This window comes from Balaenoptera acutorostrata, chromosome 13 (assembly GCF_949987535.1).
Source record: "Balaenoptera acutorostrata chromosome 13, mBalAcu1.1, whole genome shotgun sequence".
In the NCBI taxonomy this organism is placed as follows: Eukaryota; Metazoa; Chordata; class Mammalia; order Artiodactyla; family Balaenopteridae; genus Balaenoptera; species Balaenoptera acutorostrata.
The window spans coordinates 67,533,281-67,552,997 of NC_080076.1; the positions used below are offsets into that span (position 1 = coordinate 67,533,281).

The following is a 19,717-nucleotide window of genomic DNA, read 5'->3' on the forward strand; positions in this document are numbered from 1 at the left end:
GCTCTGGTATAATAGTTCCGGGCCCGGAAGAGAGGGCTGATGACCGGACCCAGGTGCCGCCGGAAACATCGACCCTCGGGCCGGCAAGGGCAGAGGGGGGTCGCGTTTCCAAGCACCCCATACCAGCGACGGGCTGGACGGCAAGGCGGGCATCGGGGGCGACAGGCGGTGGGGCCGAGGGTCAAGACCTGCCCTCACAATCTAACCTTGAGAACCCGGCAGCGCCAGGTAAGGGGCGCCCTGAGCGAGGCGAGTATCCCACCATACGGAAAGGGAAACAGGGACGGAGCGGAGCGGGGGCGGCCCGTGACCGTCCCTCCAGGGGGTCGGAGTGGGGCTTGGTCTCCCGGAGCCCCGCGCTCTGCCTCAGCCCGAGGCTGGCGGAGGAGCTGGCCGGGCAGAGGCGGAGCTTGCCCGGGGAAGAGCCTCTGGGGAGCCCGCGTTCGCGGAACGCCCGGGCCTGGGCGGAGCTTCCGGGGAGCTGGGCGGGGAAGGGGTGCGAGGCCCGGGAGGCCAGGGGCGGGGCTCCCGGGAGCCGGGACCGCTAGCGACTAGACGCGCTGAGATCCCGAGCCCGGGGGCCTGGAGGCGTAGGAGTCGGGGCGGGGCGGGCCGCGGCCTGGAAGGGCCAGGGCGGGACTTGGGGCGGCCCAGCCGCTGCCTCCCCTTCACCCCAGCGCGCTGGTGCTGGCGGTGGCTGCCCAGGAACCCGGCGCGCACGGGTCCCGCTCCAGCTCCAGTCAAAGCCGAAGCTGCAGCCGGCTCCGGGCCGGGGCCATGGGAGCCCCCCGCCGCCCGCGTCATGAGGACGGAGGCGGAGGTAGCGGGGCCGCCGCTCGAACCCGGTCAGTGCTCCTCGAGGGCTCAGCTCTCACCCCGGGGAACAGGGGGGACCCCGCCCTAGCGCGGGGCAGGGTACGGCCGCGCGACCTTGGGCCGACGGCCGTCGCGTCCCGGGCTGTAGAGCTTTGAGCGAAACCTGGCCAGGTGTGCACTCCGCCTTGGCCACCCCACCGCCAGCCCGGGTTAGTTGGGGTTTCCTGATACTCCCTGGGCTGGGACCCCAGGCAGCTCTGATTGCGGTCATGGTGGGAGGGTCCCCGTTGAGAGGCAGGAGCGGCACCTTCCCCAAAAGCGAAGAGTCCTCCTGGGGCTTGGAAGATCTTGTCCCCTCGGGTAGTTAAGGCCTAGAAGGGCTGGGAACTGGTTGGGAGTACAGAGCAATGGGGGAGGGCCTTCCCCTGGACTTCCAGACTCGGCGTTTTGTCTTGCTATAGTTCTTCACTCTCTAGTTCCTCTGCCCCAGGTGGCCTGAGTTCCTTTGGGGCGGAAACACAGACTGACCCGTTCAGTGCCGCGCGGGCCTCAATTTGCTTTTCTAAGTGGGGGAGGGGGAAAGCAGTGATTCCTGCTCTGCTTAAGGCACAGGGTTGATGAGAAAGAGAAAGGGCTGGTAAACTCTAAAGTGAAGTGCCAACACACTGAAGAGGTCAGGAGCACAGGAGACCCCAACCCTAAGGCATTAGTGGGACACTGTGATTGCAGCAAGGAGTAGGGCCCGGGGTTACCCTGGGATTTGCCTGCCTACTCCTCCAATTACCTAACTCTGTGATCTTGGATCAGACACTTGCCTTTCCTGAGCCCCTGCGGAGTAGTGACTCAAGTTTACAGGGAGCTTTCTGTGGGCAGGCACTATGCTAAGTTGTTTACGTGCAGAGCCTCGTTAATGCTCATAATGACAAAGTCGGTTACCAATGTTATTTGCACTTTTCCAGATGAGCAGATTGAGGCCGAGAGGGGTTAAGTATTCAGGGCCAGTGAGCTGTCTTCCTTCCTTGGCGACAGCTGCCAACTGAAGCCAGGCCAGCACCTTCCAGGCAGACCCTAGCTCTCAGGTAGGACAGTCCCTTGGCTCCAGGCATCAACATCTGGCAGCAGTTTGGGCTTGGAAGGCCTCGCCTACTCTTATCACCCCCGACAGGAGTATCTCTGGGTCCCTGTTGGCTGACCTGCTTGTGCCAGGATTCGGGATGGCCATGTGGGGACGTTTAGCCACATTGGGGGTGGGGTAAGGATAAAAGAGTTAGAGATCAGGGCAAGAAGAGAAGGGGCAGCAGAGTTCCCGAGGGCCCTAGAGAGCCGCCGACCTCTGCGACGTTTACAGCTGGGCATAGGGGAGGCACAGGAAGAGTCAAAGCCTGGCCAAAGATGGCCCAGCTAGCTAGTGTCAGAGCCCAGGCCACAGAGCAAGGAGGGAGCTGTGAACAGAGGGCCACAGTCTGGAAGCCTGGGGGAAAGGGGAGTATTGTGGTGACACGTAGGCCTAGGTATCTCGAGGGATAAGGCCTTTTTGGAAAAAAACGCCTTCCATTCGCAATTCAAGCATGTCTGTGTGCCTGCTGTGATCTGAGGGTTGGGAGGAGGCAAAGGTTGTCTGCCTGCCACTGAGGAATTCCCAGTCTGTCCAGTGGGGAAGTTACACACCACCTCCAATCCTCCATATAGAGGGCCTCAGGGAGGGAAAGAGACCAGAACATTTGGTTGGGAGACCACCTTTCGGACTAAGGGATATGCAAGAGCAAAGACTGGGGAGTAAACAGCCGATGTAGAGAAAAACAAAAAGGCAGTTTAAAGCCACAGTGAGGGGTTCTTGAAGAGGGAGGCACCCCCCCCCCCCACAAGGGGACAGCACACTGCATAGGCTTCTCCCTCCACTCAGCCCTTTGGGGGATTACTTTAGGATGTGAACACCTGGAGGGCAGGGCTTGGTCTCAGTTACCTGTAATGTCCCCAGAGCCTGGCACAACAGTGGTGCTTAATAAGTTCGTTTTTTTTCCCAGCAAAGGTTTGAGTTACTACTAAGCATCAGACGCTAGGCACTGGGAATAACAGTGAACAAGATTAGCACATTCTCTGCCCTTAGGAAGCTTAAAGCCTAGTGGGGAGACAGGATAGCTTTATTTTATTTTTCTTGTTTTTGTTACTTTTGCTAAGTACTGTGAAGGAAACAAGGAAGTACTGTGAAGAAGAGCCCCTTCTCCCAAAGGTACAGTCAGAAAACACCTCTCATGGGAGGAGACTTTGAGCTGGGACCTGAATGACAAAAAGGGGAAGACTTGAGTACTGAGGGTAAGAGAGTTCCAGAGCTGCACATATAAAGGTCCTGGGGTGAGGGCCAAGGTGAAGCGAGTGGGGTGGGCCCTACAGGCCTTAGTAAGAGATAAGAACGTTATTCTAAGAGCAGTGGGAGACTGTGGAAGGGATCCCTCCAGCTGCTGTGTACAGAAACAGGAGAGGGGCTGGGGGTAGAAATTGGGGCAGAGGACAGGCAGAAGTCAGGCAGGATGGAGCCCTGGGGGCTGAATCCATGACAGTGGGTGGAGGGGAATATCAGAAGGCCTCTAGTCATGGCCTGGGTTCCTTTTAGAGCCTCCTGGGGTTGGGGAAGGAGGGAGCAAAGCCTGAGCCTGCCTGGTCTCAGTGTGCCAGACCCCAGCTAGATGGAGGTCAGGGCTCACGGCAGCGCCTGTGAAGGGCTTCGCACACATTCTTGCCCCAAGTGCCCACAGCATCCTGCGGGCTGGCGTCTGTGAGAAAGGAGCAGGCACCGAGAGGCCGTGTCATCAGCCAGCTGGTGACCTGCACTCACCCGTGCCATCCTGCCTTCCAAGGGCCCCGCAGGTGAGGCATAGGAGGAGAGAGGACAGTACAGTGCAGCAAAGGAGCAGTCACGGGTCCCTGCCTCCTGGGAATCCGTGACAGCCCAGCAGGGCACAGATGAGCTCGATGCGAGGATCTCCTCCTGTGAGCCAAAGCATGAACTCTGGCCCGGCAGAGTGCAGATTAGGGAAGGGGCACAGCCAGCCTGGGATCAGGGAAGGCCCCAGAAGTGCTAGCATCTGAGCCAGGCCTTGAGAGCCAGGGAGTGTTTAGACATGGGGAGTAGGAGCTTGGGACCCACTCCAGGCAAGAGGCTGCCCGGACAAGACCAGCAGGTTGAAAGGCCAGGACAGACTCCAGGATTCATGGGCGGCCCTCCTGGTTGGTGCACGCGGGGGAGGCCAGGGCAGCTCTGCACAGACCAGTAGTGGGTTCAGGAGAGTCCCCCGGAGACCCCTGAGGCAGGGAAACCACATGGGCTGAAAGGGCGTCCTAAGTGAACAGAGTGCTCCCAGCCGGAGAGAAATCCTTCCAGTTCTTTAGACTCTAAGCTCTGTCCAGACTCACAGGATCCCAGGGCAGGAAGGTCCTGCAGGCCACGTGCCAGCTTGCCCGCCGCAGCCCTGCCTGGCGCCCCCTGGCTCTCCTATCTAAGGCGCACCCCCCGGCTTCCCCTATACTGGCCCCTTGTTTTTCTCCTATGCTGCTTGTTTTTGCTGTCCACCAGGGCAGGGACCTGTCTGTGTCACTCACAACCATCTCTGGTTCACATGCCAGGCACTTATAGGCTCTTGGGAATTATTTGTTGATTGAACAACTGAATCAGACCAAAGTCCCTACTTTAGAGATGGCCAGACTCAGTCCAGCATGAGGGAGTCAGTGGCCTAGCCCACAGCCGGCCAGTGACAGAGCCGGGGCTGGAATGCCGGAATGCCTAGGTCGGGCCCTTTCTGCTCCGCCCAGGGTAGCGTTCCACATGCAGACACGTGACAGTCCCCTCCTTGTAGCCCTGGGGGCTGTGGAGTCAGGGGCCTCAGGAATTCAGACATGAATATCTGCTGAGTGCCTCCCGGCTGCCGCCCTGTCCCTGCCTCCTCGGAGCGCCCACCACAGAGAGGGCTCTGGAGAGGGGCCTTTGGGGCTGGGAATGCATGGAGTGGGGGGCCAGGCACGACAGGGGTCGTCATGGAGAAGTGACATCCGTGGACAGGAGTTAGCTGGTGAGGATGCGGGGAGGCGAGGAAGCAGAGGGTGCTGGGGCAGCAGCCATGAAGGCCTTGCCCTGGGAGGTATGGGAGCCAGCCCACTGGAGGGTTTTGTGTAGGGCTGGCCTGCTCTGACTGGCATTTCGGGGAGATCACTGCCGTGGTGAGGAGAATGGATTGAGGGGCCTTTTGTAAGGCTATGGACTGGTCCCTGAACGGCCCCTGCAGGATCTGGGCAGCAGCTGATTATGGTGGGAGTGGCAGTGGTGGGCCCTACACCAGGGTCTGTGACCTCCGTGTGTTTCCATGCAGGGGACTTTGTGCAGCTGCCCGTGCCCATTATCCAGCAGCTCTACCACTGGGACTGCGGCCTGGCCTGCTCCAGGATGGTTCTGCGGTGAGTGGGCAGGCCTTAGCCCTCCCAGTCCACAGCACCTGCTCTTGCGGGGGGGCACACAGGGAGAGACCTGGGTGGGATTCATCGTCCACGTGGCTCTCCTCTGTTGGGGCTTGTGGGAGGCCCAGCTTCCATCCAGGCTCCATCCCACCTGCAAAAGCAAGCAATGGTGGACCAGGCCTTCCAGGTCTGCGTCCTGAGAATGCCAGGGGCTCTGGAATGGCCAGGAAGTCCCAGGTGCCCGGGCCTGGCCCACAGAGTGACCCCATGATTGAGATGCAGTGTCCTCCCCACTCCTGGCCTTGGACTCTTGGGAGACTGAGTCACTAGGGAGCTGACCGCTGAGCTGAGGCTGCGTGAATATCACAAGAACCTTGACCACTGGGGCACGGAGGGACCATAGCCATCTCCTTGTCAGAGTTTTCAGGCAGCAGCCTAGAACCCCAGGGCAGCCTCTCCCTTACCCATTTTACCTCCTGGAATTCCAGGCAAGATAGGGTTCAAGAAAAGGATTCTGTGCCTAAAACTTAGAAAACCACTGATGTGGTCCAAGCACTTAGATGGTCCTAGAGATGAAGCCGGCGAGGCCAGAGAGGATGGCAAGACTTGACCAAAGTCACAGCCAGCAAGAGAGGTCAGACGCAGAATCCAGGCCCTGGACTCCGTGGCCGGCGCAGTGCCCCCAGCAGCCTCGGGTTGTGCCTGGCGGTGTGTGGGCAGGACGTAGGAGTTATGACAAGAGACAGAGCCTTCCGGGGGGCACAGGAGCTCAGACAGTGGCTGGCAGGCCCTCGGGTAGAGGGTGACCCGGGCCAGCTTCCCTGACCTCAGCAGCCCATCTGCCCACAGCTACCTGGGCCAGCTGGACGACAGTGAGTTCGAAAGTGCCCTGCAGGAGCTGCGACTGACTAGGAGCATCTGGACCATCGACCTGGCCTACCTGATGCGCCACTTTGGCGTGAGGCATCGCTTCTGCACCCAGACCCTGGGCGTGGACAAGGGCTACAAGAACCAGGTGAGCGCCGGCCACTGGCCTTCACCAGGTGTGGTGATCAGAAGAGGGTGTGGTCCAGACCTGGACACCCAGGTGAGCACGTGGTGTGCAGAGACCGGGGAACCAAGGCAGACGCGCTATGGGCAGGACTTGTGAGCTGTCGGACCAGATCACCTTGGGTCCAGCTGCTCAGAGGACCCCGGTGGCGAGCCGGGTCCCTCCTGACACCCCCACCACAGACACCCACCACCTGCCTTCGACAGCACCTGACGACGCACAGAGGAGCGTCCGGGTGACCTTCCTGTGTCCTTCCCTGTGTCCCAGCATGAGCCGGGCCAGGCCTCAGAGCACACACTGTCCTCCTCCGCCATCATTCGCCGATTTTCTTCCTTCTCACGGGGACAGCTGGCTCCAAGTTGGGTCATTGGTGTTCTGGAAGAAAAACCAATATACTGTCTTTCGTTTCTTTTATTTTTCTTTTTAAAAAGAATGCCAGCATAGCCTTGCCAATACCCCAGTGCATTTTCCCACCCTGCACAGCTGGAGCTGGTGTCACCTGCCTCCCGCAGGGTGGCTCACGGCCCACGCTACAAACTTCGGCAGAGCAGAGTCGCTACCGGCCTCGCTGGCAAGAGGGTTGTCGCATGGTGGCCAGTGCCCGTCAACCTAACTCTTCTTTGAACCTTCTAGGCCAGGGGAAGAAGGCTCACGGATCTGGCTTGGTCAACGTGGCCGTGAGGCAGAGGAAAGGGCCTAAGAGCAGGGTCTTTTCTGCCTCCCCCACAGGGGCTCTGGCCCCCTTAAGACCCCTGCACCAAACAGAGATTGTTCCTTGCTAACATATACTGGCTGAGCCGAGTGGTGGCTAGATATCTAGGGGCCTCAGCCAGCCCATTTGCTCATTTACTCCAGACTCCTGCCCATCAGGGTACACAAGCCCAGGGGCGGCTAACCTTCCTCCGGGGGCCAGCCTGAGCCTGCTGCCCACCCATCTCCTGAGCATCCTCCGCATTCTCCGTGTGGTCCTGTGCTCCCGGCCAGCCGCCCTGCCCACTCGGGACAGACACAGCTTTCCGCCCAGGCATGCTGCCTGTGCTGTCGTCCTGCAGGCTGGGCTCCTCTGCTAACTCCAGAAGGTGCTGTTTACTTCATCCAAGTGGGGTGAGGGCAGTGGCCTCTCCAACTGCCCTTCTCTCTTCAGTCCTTCTACAGGAAGCACTTCGACACAGAGGAGACCCGGGTGAACCAGCTGTTCGCACAAGCCAAGGCCTGCAAGGTGCTGGTGGAGAAGTGGTGAGTCCACCCCACCCCTGCTCTTCCTTGTGCACCTGCTCACCCACAGACTTGCAGGTTGCGGGGAGGCCTCAGGAAAGGCTGGGGAGTCAGGCAGAACTGGGGTTTCCTACCCAGCTGGCCCTGGGCACTGACTGACTTGCCCCCCCTCCCCAGGCCTTAGTTTTTCCATCCATAAAATAGGGACAAGTGGGGCTACATGACCTACTATACACAAAACTCTGGCCTGGGGTAGATCCTGAGTGGGGGATGGAGGGACAGGTGAGCAAGACAGACTCCAGCCAGCCCTCGGGCTGCTCACAGAATGGTGGCATAGAACAGAACACAGGGACCCTAACAAAGGGGTGACGGCCTGGGGAGCATGCTGGCACGGTGACGGAGGGTGACAGGGACAGCCCAGGGTGACACTGTCTAGGGAGGCCTGGCTGCCAGATCTCCACACGGGCTGCTTGACCTTACGTGGCTCCCCCTTCTCATCTACACGTGGGGGCAGGACTCAGGAGACCCTGCGAGCGACTTGCCCAGATGCGAGCCATTTCTTTCCCTGGGTTCCCTGTAGGCACTGCGCCCAGGCCTGCTGGCTCAGACCTGGGCTGGGCCCCCAAGACCTCTCTTGGGTCTCCCATTCCCCCCAGATTTCTGTTTTCATTGTAACGTAACCTAGGCACACGAAAGCCCACTGGGAAACAGGGAAAATGTCTCCACACATCCTTGGGTCCCGTGAGCACATGTTGGAGGGAGAGGCAGCTGATGTGTGCTTAGTGGCACTTGACAGGTGTTGCCTTGTTGAGTGGAGAGCTGGGGCTGTCCCCGTCCTCCAGGTGAGGAAACTGATGGGAAAAACAGTGTGAGCCACCACGGCCACCCCAACAACTCAGCCGTGCTGTGACTCGAACCTGGGACTTGCACCCCCGGGGTCCCATGGAGTCTGCTCTTTTCCTTCCAGCCCAGCCCCTGCTTTTCCCGGTAGCTGAAATCCCACTCTAGTACATACCATTGGCAACTCAGCCAGCTGTTTCATTTCAAAGACCAAATGGAAAAATGGCATGTTTCCCTGGGCCAAGGCAACAGACCAGATGGTCCTGTGACTCAGCGTGGCTGGAGTTGGGCCAGGCCATGAGGTGCTAATGTGTACTCCTGAGGAGCTTGTAAGGACGGAGGGCCCAGAGTGGGTGAGCGTCCCCCCGTGAAGATAGTGGGGCCCCAGGCATAGAGGACCCTTGCAGCCCTTCTCGAACCCTCTGGGTCTTACTTGGACTTGCTTCCTTCTGGGGGCATTGGAGGGGGGCCGTGCCTAAGAGTCTGGAGCAGCTGGCTGAACTGGGGGTTCCCCTCGACATGCTGCTGACCAGTCCTTCCTGGGCAGCCCCTTCTGCCACGAGGAGCCTTAGAGAAAAAGAAAAATAACCCTTTCAGAGAAGCATTTGGTTTTGAAACTGGTGAAGGCGTGCTTGGCTCAGATTTTGGGAAGCAAATTAAACCAACAGTTTACATTAATCACGCATCATTTAGGGTAAAAGACCAAGGCGGGGGGTGCTTGTACAAAAGAATTCACTAACCAGGTCAAGAGGTGGGGTGCTGCTCCAGTGGCCCTTGATGGGGGTCTGTCTGGAGCTGAACTGTCACCCTGTGAAGGACCTGATGGGGCCAGCTTGTCCTGGGCACACTCAGAGCCCTCCAACCCTGGTCCCATGCTTGGCCCCCATCTGAGCCTGGGCCACCATAACAAAGCAGGACATTACCACCTGCGAGGAGCTCAGGGCAGACACGAGCCATGTCCCCAAGCTTTGTGACACAGGACAGGACGGGGTCCAAGGGGGGGTCCACTTGAGAGACGGGGAATGGGGCCCAGCGGTGCCAGCTGACCCTCCTCCTGCCCACAGCACAGTGAGCGTGCAGGACATCCAGGCCCACCTGGCACAGGGCCACGTGGCCATCGTGCTGGTGAACTCAGGGGTGCTGCACTGCGACCTCTGCTCCAGCCCTGTCAAGTACTGCTGCTTTGCCCCCAGTGGCCACCGCTGCTTTTGCCGCACCCCCGACTACCAGGGCCATTTCATCGTGCTGCGCGGCTACAACCGGGCCACTGGCTGCATCTTCTACAACAACCCGGCCTATGCCGACCGTAAGTGTGGCAGGTGGGAACAGTGGGCAGGGCGGCCCCTGGCCCCCATGACTCCTCCCATTCAACCTGGTGTGGCCAAGACCTACCTCAGTGCCTTCTCCCCAGAGCCCCTGCTCCCCCTGGACTCCCTCATCCTTGCCACCCCTCTGGCCATGCAGGAAACCAGCCACAACTTGGGGCTGTGCCAGCCTCCACACCCCCGTCATCACAGGCCAGCCCTCTCTCCCTCCCACAGTGCCAGCCCCCTGCCACCTCCCGGGGCCCACCCCGCTGTCTCAGCTGCACGGGCCGCAGTTTCCATCTCCCCCAGGCCAGCTCTCCGAGGACAGCCAGCACACTTGTCAGAAAGGAAAGTCTGCCCAGCCCTGGCCCCAGCCCTGGCTCCAGAACCCACCAGGGCTCCCATGGCCCTGGGGATGGGGAAGGACCACCCTGACTCACACAGACTTGTCCCGTGCAACCTCGCGCGTGTTTCTTCCCCTCTCTGGGCCTCACTTTCTCCATCTGCTGAACTGGGGAAAGGTCAGAGAACAAGCTCACAAAGGCTGCAGTAGGCAAGGAGGGCTTCCTGAGCAGTGAGGGGCAGCCAGGCATGTGGGATGTGGCTTCCCTGGGCGCTAGTCAGGAAGGTGCTCGCCTCACCTGCTGACCCTGCTCTGCCCCTCCTGCCCCTCCTGCCCCAGCAGGAATGTGCAGCACCAGCATCAGTAACTTCGAGGAGGCCAGAACCAGCTACGGCACGGATGAGGACATCCTCTTTGTCTACTTGGACAGCTGACAGCAGGAGCCTGGTGTGCCCAGGCCCCTGGACTCCACCCTGCCCTGCCCCAGCTGGGCCCACTCAGGAGGCCCTGGCCCAGGCCTGGGGCTGCCAGGGCTCAGATGTGGAACTGTGGCTCCGGCTCATGTGACCAAACCCCAGGGAGTTCTAGGAGGCTGAGTCCCACCTGCTTAATCCACCAGCGCTGAGCCGTCATGCCACTTACCCTGCACTCCTGCTGGTTGCTGGGTCTTCCCCGGAGCATCTGAGTGGATCCTCCCCCAGGACCCCAAGGCTGACTCCAGCTGTGCTCAGGGGACATCCACCCCTACAGGCGCCCTTGTTGCCTGTGAGCCAGACCCAGGGCAGAGGGAGAAGCCTGAGCCCATCTCCCCGCAGACCTGGTGACTGAGACCTGAAGAGAGATGTTGCTTGTCTGTTTGTTTGGAGACTGTGTAGCCGGCCTGGGCCCTGGGGGCTGGGACTGCTCCAGCCTTGCAGGGACCTGGAAGTACTGCAGATCCCCCTGGGCCCTTTGGTGGATGCTGCTGCCCCCTCCCACCTTCCAGTGGGACCAGTTCCTGCAGCTGATTGCAAGGCTTCTGGCCCCTAGGGAGGGCTGGACCTCAGGCAGAAAGGACTCTGAGGCCCCTACAGCCCTCCAGGTACTCCAGCTTCTTGGGGTGGAAACCTGGGCTGCAGGTGGGACCCTGGCTCCTGCTGGCCAGCAGTGCTCACAATGCCTGACCCCGAGGGCCAGGAATAGCTGCCTGGGCCCCAAAGATGCTCACACCCACGAGGCTTCCTGACTAGGCAGGCAGTGGGGCTTGCATCTGAGGGCGGGGAGCCCCAAGTTTCACAGGGTTGGTTGCTGGGGCCCTGGGCCTGCGTGGCTGATCAGTGGCTGGGGATGGGGGGGGGACTGTGACCCTCCACCACCCACCCTGGTGTTCACATCAGGACCTTTTGCACAGAACTTTGGGTCTCTTCTGTCTGACAGGAGGGGTGTTGCCTACCCAGGATCACACAGCACGGCACCACAGCATGGACTAGAGCTGTTTTTCTTTTTTTTTTTTTTTTGAGAGGGGGAGGGTGGTGTTTTTGAGATTTAAGTTTTCACTTTATGGGGGTGAGGCTCAACCTCAAGACAATAATAGTGAGATTGTAGGTACTTTGGAACCACTGACACCTCTCTTCACGGGGCAGGTAAGCCAGCCCAAGTTCTCTTTCAAAGGGGCCTCTCACTATACGGACAGAATCTGGCCCAGGAGAGTGGTGGAGCTGGGTCTTGAACCTGGGTCTGCACCTGAAAAATAAGGACAATGGATCGTTCCCAAAGGGGCTGGGGACACCCACGCCTCGGGTTGCCTCTGGCTCGTGGGGTAGGGATGCTCCAACAGCCACACCGCTGCAGCACCCTGCATCTCAGTCTTCCGGTGCCCAAGGTATGATGTAGGGCAGCTGCTACCCCTCCCTCAGACTGCAGACCATGGCCATGCTCTGCGTCTGCCCCCAGGGAGCCGTGGCTGCTCTGAGGGGCAGGGGTGGGCTTTGCTGACAAGGGCTGTCAGACCACCTAACCACATTGTTCCTCAACACCAGACGGCCTTGACCAAGAGGGAGGCGTTGGCTGGGCAGCCACCCTGGGTTTCAGAGACTAGTGTTGCCTGCAGACTGGCCTCGTGTCCACTGCCTTAATGCTGGGTGGCCCAAGATCCCAGGGAGCGCTGTCCCACGCCCAGGAGTACCACACATGGTGGCTTTGGGTTTGGGTGTCCTCAGCAGGGGTCCGGGTAACACTGGTGAGGACAGATGTGTCAAGGGAAACAGAGGAAGTGGAGCTTTCAGGATGGCTGCCTGTGAGTGAGGCTGGCACGGGGAGCAGCCTCCACAAAGAGCGGTCACGGCACCTCTGTCCCTCAGAGACACTCAATCCCTGGGCTTGGAGGAGGGCTTCTCAGGGCAAGTGCAGGTTAGAGGTCACCTGTGTGGAAGATTCACAAGAGCCGCCTGCCCCTGGGATGGTGCCACCTTCCTGGGGAGGGTCATGGAGGCAGGACGCAAACATTGTGTCGTGTTCCTGCACAAATCATGAAAATGGGGCTGGAGACAGAGCCCAGACAGCAGGAACTCTGCCTACAGCACGTGGCACCACAACCCCCTGGCCACACACAGGGTGCCACGCTGGACAGTTGGCTATGTTCACTCCAGCCACCTGGGGACAAAAGGGATCTTTTACATTACAGAGATTTTATACATATATTTTGTTTGTAATGAGCCATTCTCAGTAAACATCCTCACTGCGAAATGAGTGGTTCTTGTCTTCTCGGGTTCTCAGCATCAGTGCACGGGAACCCGAGCCCTCGACCTGCCACAGCGGGTTTAGCTGGGACTGGAATAGCTTCCTGCTTCTCAGGCTTGCATCCCTTCCAGTGCCTGTGGAGGCACAGGCAAGCGGTGCTGGAGGTGGAAGAGCCTCGGAGCTCAGCTCGACCTTGACCATGGTTCTTGGAGAGGGCCTGGATGATGCATAGCTGTGGGCAGGAGGAGGACCTGGGAGGGCGGGTGAGGAGTGGGGGGACAGTGGGGCTCACAGGAGGGCATGGGGGGTGCAGAGGGCAGGACTACAGCCCTCCCTGCACCCTGAACCCTTATCTGCTGGCTACTGCACTCCTGGCATTTTGCTTGATAAGAATCTACAGAAAAGGACTTCCCTGGTGGCACAGTGGTTAAGAATCCGCCTGCCAATGCAGGGGACACGGGTTCGATCCCTGGTCCAGGAGGATCCCACATGCCGCAGAGCAACTAAGCCCGTGCACCACAACTACTGAGCCCGCGTGCCTAGAGCCCGTGCTCCTCAACAAGAGAAGCCACTGCAATGAGAAGCCCGTGCACCGCAAGAAAGAGTAGCCCTCGCTCGCCGCAACTAGAGAAAGCCTGCGTGCAGTAACGAAGACCCAACGCAGCCATAAACAAACAAACAAACAAATAAATAAAGTTAAAAAAAAGAATCTACAGAAAAAGGAAGTGTTTGGAAATCCTGCCTTATCTGGCATCCTCAGACCTGCCCCAGGTCCTACAGAGAGCTGATGGAGCCGGAGCCTGTAGGTCCTGGTCTCCGGCCAGTGCTCTCATGCTGGCTGACTGCTGCTCGGCCCCTCCCCAAGCCCCACATTGTGGAGACAGAGGTCTCTAAACTGGAGAACAGCCCTTTGGACACAGCTTCAGTCAGGGAGCTGACCACCTGAGGTCAGTGTGCCCAGCTAGTGTGCCAGGCAGCAGGGCAGGTGTCCTATGAGTGTAGCCAATAGCATGTGAGCCCTGGCAGGGAGCGCACCCCTCTGCACTTGAGCATGAGCCCCTTGCCCACCCCGGGGGGAAGGAGCCCATCCTGAATGGACATATCATGGGTCGGGACAGGCATGGAAGAGATTGGTTTGGGGCCTCTGAGTGGCCCCTGAATACAATTATGCGAGGAAAATGACAGAATGAGGGAGGCATTGAAGCAGGAGGGACCAAAGGCGGGGGGCGGGGCATGGTGAGTCCTGGGTGGGATACGCTGCCCAGAGCATGTGGTGGGGGGGCATAGCAAGGGGACAGGCTGAGGACTCCTGGGAAGGGCCCCACTGGGAGCCAAGGGGCCAGACCAAAGCAGAGGTTTGGGTGCAGGTAAGCTGGCGCCTTTTGCCCAGGGTCGCTCATGGGGTTACATGAGGGTCTCTCAAGCTGTTGGGCAGGGTTGCAATTGCCTCAGGGCTGGACTGGGGCTGAAGCATCTTCTTCCAAGCTCACTCATAGGGGTGCTGGTCACAGGCTGCCTGGGCGTCCTCATGACATGACAGGAGGTAATAAGAGAGAGGGAGGGAAGGAGGGAGGGAGAGAGCAAGAGCACGAGAGCGTGAGAGCAAGCGTGAACACCAGGAGGCAAGGATCACTAGAGGTCCCATAGACCAGAGCTAGGAACGTTCCGGAGACCATCCTCTCTAGCGTGTCCTGAGCCACGCCCTTCAGAATACTAATGGTGAGAAGTTCTATATGACGGGGTGCCCTGGTCAGATCAGCTTGGCAAACACTGCATGCAGCAGCCCCCGCCCAGAGATTTAGGATGTGCAGAAAAGACTCTATAATCCTGCGGCAGGGGCACCCCATTCATTTAGGGTTTCCCCAAACTGCTTTGCCACAGAGCTTGTTTCTGTGGAACACTGGTATTCTGTGAAACATGCCCATCCTTGGGTAACCACTGGTCTAGTCTAGTGGGGAGACTGCAGCCCAGAGAGGGGAGCGACTGGCCCGAGGTCATTGTTCAAAGGGTTATAGACAGAGCTTGACCCAAACCCATCATTGCTGCTTTCCCAACCCTTGGCCCAGGTCACGGTCAGAAGCAACCCAGTGGCCCTGCAGGAGTGAGCCATGCCAGCAGAGCCAGGAAGTGAACTCTGAGTTCTGGAGCCAGAGCTGGGCTGCACTGGCCCCGGGGGGCCTGTCTCCAGGTAGGGAGCCTGGCGTGTGGCCCCAACGCTCTGGAGGAGCACAGATCCTGCTCTCCTCTGACTCACCTCCGTCCAACCTGCCCCAGCTGCAGTATCCAGGGACCCACATCATGGATTTGCCCTGGCCTGAGGGACACCTCAGCTTTACCTGAAAAAACTGGCAGCTGATCCTCCAGGGGGAACTTACATCCCCAACTCCTTCTACCAAAGCAAAGCCACTGGCTCTATGGAGACCTCAAGTTCCCCCAAAGGCCTGGGTCTTATTCACCAATGGGTCAACTAAGCTGAAATCCAGTGGTGTCCACTGGCTGCTCTTCTGTTTACCCTCAGCAGCACGGCCCAGAACCAGAAATGGGTGTGAGTCCTCTGCTCAGTAGCGAGAATCCCAGGCCGTTCTCATGCACTAGGCCAATCCTCCACTTGGTAAACCCCGATGTGTTTTTACTGGCTCTTGGGCTGTTGCTGGGTCTGCCACCCCGCAAACTTCAAACTGTCTAGATCACTCATGTGGATGCCCAGGTCTGTTCTCTGATGCGACCAACTGGGATAAGGCTGGTGATTGCACCCCTGTGCCACCTGATTGCCACCTGGATTCATCACTGGGCTGGGTATGACAACACACCCACCACCTTGGACCTGGAGCAAAGGAAAAGTGGTTTCTGATGCAGAGGCTACCACTGCATGCCAGAGTTGTGATTCCTGCCAAGGGCTGGCCCATTTCTCTTGCAGGGAAGGAGGTCACCTTGCCCAGGGTGTGGCTCCGGGAGGCACACCTCCGACTCCATCATACCTCCCACCTGCTCTCGGGGCTATTCATGGTGACTCATCACGGTTGACACTTTCTAGGGTTATGGAGTTGCTGTTCCATTCCAATCAGCCAACTCTGGGCACACCGTTGTGGCCCTTGAAACTAATCTGTGTGGTGTTTTTTGGCTTTTGGGGCCATTTGCAGTCTGACAAGGTGTACCTTTCATCACAAAAGCTAATCAACAATGAGCAGAAGTCAAGATATTCAGTGGACCCTCCACACTCCCTGCCATCCATCCACAGGCATCTGGAATCATTCAACACTGGAATGCCTCCTCAAAAATCAACACAAAAAGGTTTCTGGCTCTACTTCCCTCACTGCCTCCTGGTCCACACACTTCTGTAAAGCATTTTGGTCATTGAATGCACCTGTACCTAGAAAAGCCACTTCCTGGGGACATCTGGATGAAAGTGGTAAGAAGGTCATAAGGACCTATTTCAAAATTTGGGGATTCAGACTTGACTATTCCTGGACACCTTGCTTCTTTATTTCCCCTGAGAGCAGCTCTGGGACGGCCTGGTTGGCACATTTTCTAGGTGAAAGCCAAGCCAAAAGGGGGCCTAGGGATTCAAACTTGATTCTGGTTCAGCCACTTTGATTCTCTTGACGGACTGGCACGGTCTTAGATCACAAGGGCTGCAACCACTTGGGTGAGGACATTGCTCGAGGAGAACCCCTACGGCAGCCCATGTGGGACAAAGTGGGGAATATATTGGGTCTCTCTGCATTTTATAAAAATGCCCTTTTCTTCTTGCACCTGACCCTTCCAAACAAAAGGCTTGGGTCTGAGAAGGAGAAAATGGGGGAAAAAAATTAACAGGTGACATTTTAGCTACTGGAGTTTAGCTACGCTGATTTTGGAGGGGGAGCAGCAACTCTGGCCCCTAGGTAGGAAACACCTTAGATCCCAGGAGATAGGTAGGGAGAGGCATTAATCACGAATGATCTTTGCCTTTCATAATTGCCTCTGGAGCCTTCCCAAAAAATGCCCTGGTGCAGTTCTCCCAAACTTCTGCAAGCACCTTAAATGTAACAGGGTTTGCCCTCTTCCTGACCAGATGGCTTTGACTACAGTGTGATTCCTGTTAACCTCACCAGAAGTCTATTGGAAATGCAGGAGATGTGGTTGGCTCCTGTATCTTCCAGGAAAAATTCCTGCAGTACCACCAGATGCCTTCCCAACCCCCATTCCCATAGAACTCACTCAGTCACCCTGTGGGGAAGAAGAATGCCACCCAGCTGGCGGCATGGGCAAACAGAATAGATTGGATGACTGCCCTCAGGCAGTCCTTCCAAATAGGAGGATCAGACTCAATTATTCAAACTCACCTGGGAACCCAAAGGCCTACCAGCTGGCCCGGAGGCCACACTAGAGGCATTATCAACCTCTGTCTTGATGGATGGCGGTCCCTCTTGGGGGACCCCAACACTTGTAAATAACACTTTCTTTCTAGGGGCACCATGTGTGCCCTGATGACTGTACTTGTGTGGACGCCATGCATGAACTCACCAACCTCCCTGAACAGTGTCTTGCATCTTTGTGGTGGTTGTAACAGACCTTCAAGTGTTTATTTATTTTGTTTTGTTTTGGTTTTTTTTTTGACCGTGCCGTAGCTTGCAGGATCTTAGTTCCCTGATCAGGGATCGAACCTGGGCCCTCAGCATTGAGAGTGCAGACTCCTAACCACTGGACCGCCAGGGAATTCCCCCTTCAAGTGTTTAAACAAATACCACCAGTAGGTTGGGTAGCCCACAGACAACTGTGGAGACCTCACTGAAATGAGGCTATCCTGAGTTACCCTGGGGAGCTTCCTGGACCAATAACTGACCCATTATTTAGGTGGACTCTGTGGGTAGTTATCCCTGGGATGGTAGTCATTGATTAGAAACAGTGATGTCCCTGACAGTAGCTGAAGTGACCAGTGGTACCACCTTGGCCCTGGAAGTCATTCAGGTCAGTGTCAACTTACTGGCCAGAGTGGGTACGAATGATAAACTTGCCTAGACTTCTTCCTTGTGGGCCAAAGCGTCGACTGGGCAATACCTAATATAACCTGCCATTCTTGGATTAATGACCTAGGCTAAGTGGAGAGGTCAGTATTTGAGAAAGCCATTTGACTTTTTCTAAGATAGACCTTGATGGTTTATGGGATTTGTCCAGCCTGTTGGGTCGAGGACCCACGGGTGGGGGGCGGGTGGGGGAGGTGGGATTGAGGTTAATACTGCAGGTGGGACTCATTCTGCTCCTTGAAGCGCTGTGGATGAAATTAATTAAATGCCGAGAGACAAACTGAATTGATTTAGTCCAGCTTCTGTTGATCAGATTAACGAGAGCAACTGTTGGCGTGGTACACTCATGGGGAAGTTGCCAGAAGTCAAGATGGTGTAGAAATGAGGGGTGGTTATTTTTGGAAGTTATCGTTGTGGGTCTCTCACATTTCTCGAGTTTCTGCCTGACTTGCGAGCTAAAACCATGAATGCCTTTGTCCCAGACTATTTTTCAAGGATGTCTGCAGAGCCAACAGCCTTGTAAGATAGAGATAGGTCTCCCTCCAGAGCAAAGCATAGGTGTTCTTGCGACCTTGGTAGAGAGGGGCAGCGTCTGTCTTTAGAACAAGGAGCAGACATACTTTACCATCCGATATAAAAGAGTCAAATTCTCTAAGCTCTCATCTCTCTTTTTCCCTTTCTCTCCTTAATGCAACTCACTGTGTGTGTAGGAGTCACTTGGCCCTCTTTGTGTTGTCTTGTGGGAATTGGGGCTCAGGGAACTCCTGCAAGAAAATGCTGGTACTCTGGCTGCTGCTATTGTTGTAACGAAGTCCTTTGTCTCTGATCCAGGAGTGTTGTGTCTTTTGCTGAGCATCCATGAAACTGAGGTCAGCTAACTCATCAGCTTGCACATAGGGTAAGATCTCAGATTCTTCCCAGTTCTCGACAAGACGTTCATGCTTTTCAACACAGTGAATTCCATTTCTTGGGACCTACCCTAAAGAAAACAATAGAAATAAGACTAAAAGGGCTTCCCTGGTGGCGCAGTGGTTGAGAATCTGCCTGCCAATGCAGGGGACACGGGTTCGAGCCCTGGTCTGGGAAGATCCCACATGCCGCGGAGCAACTGGGCCCGTGAGCCACAATTACTGAGCCTGCGCGTCTGGAGCCTGTGCTCCGCAACAAGAGAGGCCTCGATAGTGAGAGACCCGCGCACCGCGATGAAGAGCGGCCCCCGCTCGCCGCAACTAGAGGAAGCCCTCGCACAGAAGCGAAGACCCAACACAGCCATAAATAAATAAATAAATAAATTTAAAATTGATGTGGTGATTTCCTTTAAAAAAAAAAAAAAGAAATAAGACTAATTTAGCCATTAAAGTATTCATACCAGCATCATTTGTAACAGCAATGAATAAGTACATACATACATACCTTAATGTCTAATGTAGGGGAATAATTAGATAAATAGGGGGCCATCTACATGTCGAACACTATGCAGCTGGTAAAGTGTTTAAAAACAATTTTTTTTTTTTTATGGTGAAGGAAAATGTTCATATTACATTGAGAAACAGAAGGGAACACCACAAAATTATATGGACATTATGATCCCAATTATGTTAAAATAGGCATAGTCCATAAAATAGGACTGAAAAGAAATATGCCAAAATGTTAGCTATGATCTATCTCTGGGTTGGAGGACTAGAGATGATTTTTTTCTCCCTTCTCTGTATTTTCCCTTATCTTCTAAATTTTCTATAAAATATTTGCTCACTACAATCAGAAGAAAAAAGCCGATTTCTCTTTTGAATACCACAGTCCCCAGCCATGAGATCCTCTGCCCAGGGTCCCAGCTGAACCAGCGTGCCTTCCTTTGCTCTACAGAATTTCCCCAGGGGCCTGCTGTGCACCTGGAGCTGGGGACAGGAGAAACAAGAGCAGAAGCCCAGCCCTCAGCCTGCACCATGCAGACATCTGCATTCCAGGGCCCATGACT

The 19,717-nt window shown here is 56.7% G+C and overlaps 2 protein-coding genes across 5 annotated transcripts in view; one reads left to right on the forward strand and one right to left on the reverse strand.

Moving 5' to 3' along the window:
• The first annotated feature begins 572 nt into the window (after positions 1-572).
• GUCD1 (guanylyl cyclase domain containing 1) lies at positions 573-12,958 on the forward strand. 4 transcript variants are annotated; one of them, XM_007196322.3, is made up of 7 exons: positions 710-845; positions 2,995-3,129; positions 5,178-5,262; positions 6,112-6,277; positions 7,458-7,549; positions 9,433-9,674; positions 10,361-12,957. In XM_007196322.3, exons 3-7 carry the CDS (start codon positions 5,252-5,254, stop codon positions 10,450-10,452), a joined length of 603 nt encoding a protein of 200 aa, XP_007196384.1. In that variant the 5' UTR covers positions 710-845; positions 2,995-3,129; positions 5,178-5,251; the 3' UTR covers positions 10,453-12,957. The 4 variants fall into 4 exon arrangements, with proteins under 4 accessions (XP_007196387.1, XP_007196386.1, XP_007196384.1 ...); XM_007196325.3 differs by lacking the exon at positions 2,995-3,129 and having other exon boundaries at positions 573-845; positions 9,562-9,674; positions 10,361-12,958; XM_007196324.2 differs by lacking the exon at positions 2,995-3,129 and having other exon boundaries at positions 578-845.
• Positions 12,959-18,080: 5,122 nt separating this feature from the next.
• The window catches only part of UPB1 (beta-ureidopropionase 1), a 33,194-nt gene continuing 31,557 nt past the window's right edge, over positions 18,081-19,717 (reverse strand). Inside the window, exon 10 of the mRNA XM_028162397.1 lies at positions 18,081-18,721. Within this exon, the coding sequence (XP_028018198.1) occupies positions 18,617-18,721 (105 nt within the window). The 3' untranslated portion in view covers positions 18,081-18,616. The remainder of the gene's footprint in view (positions 18,722-19,717) is intronic.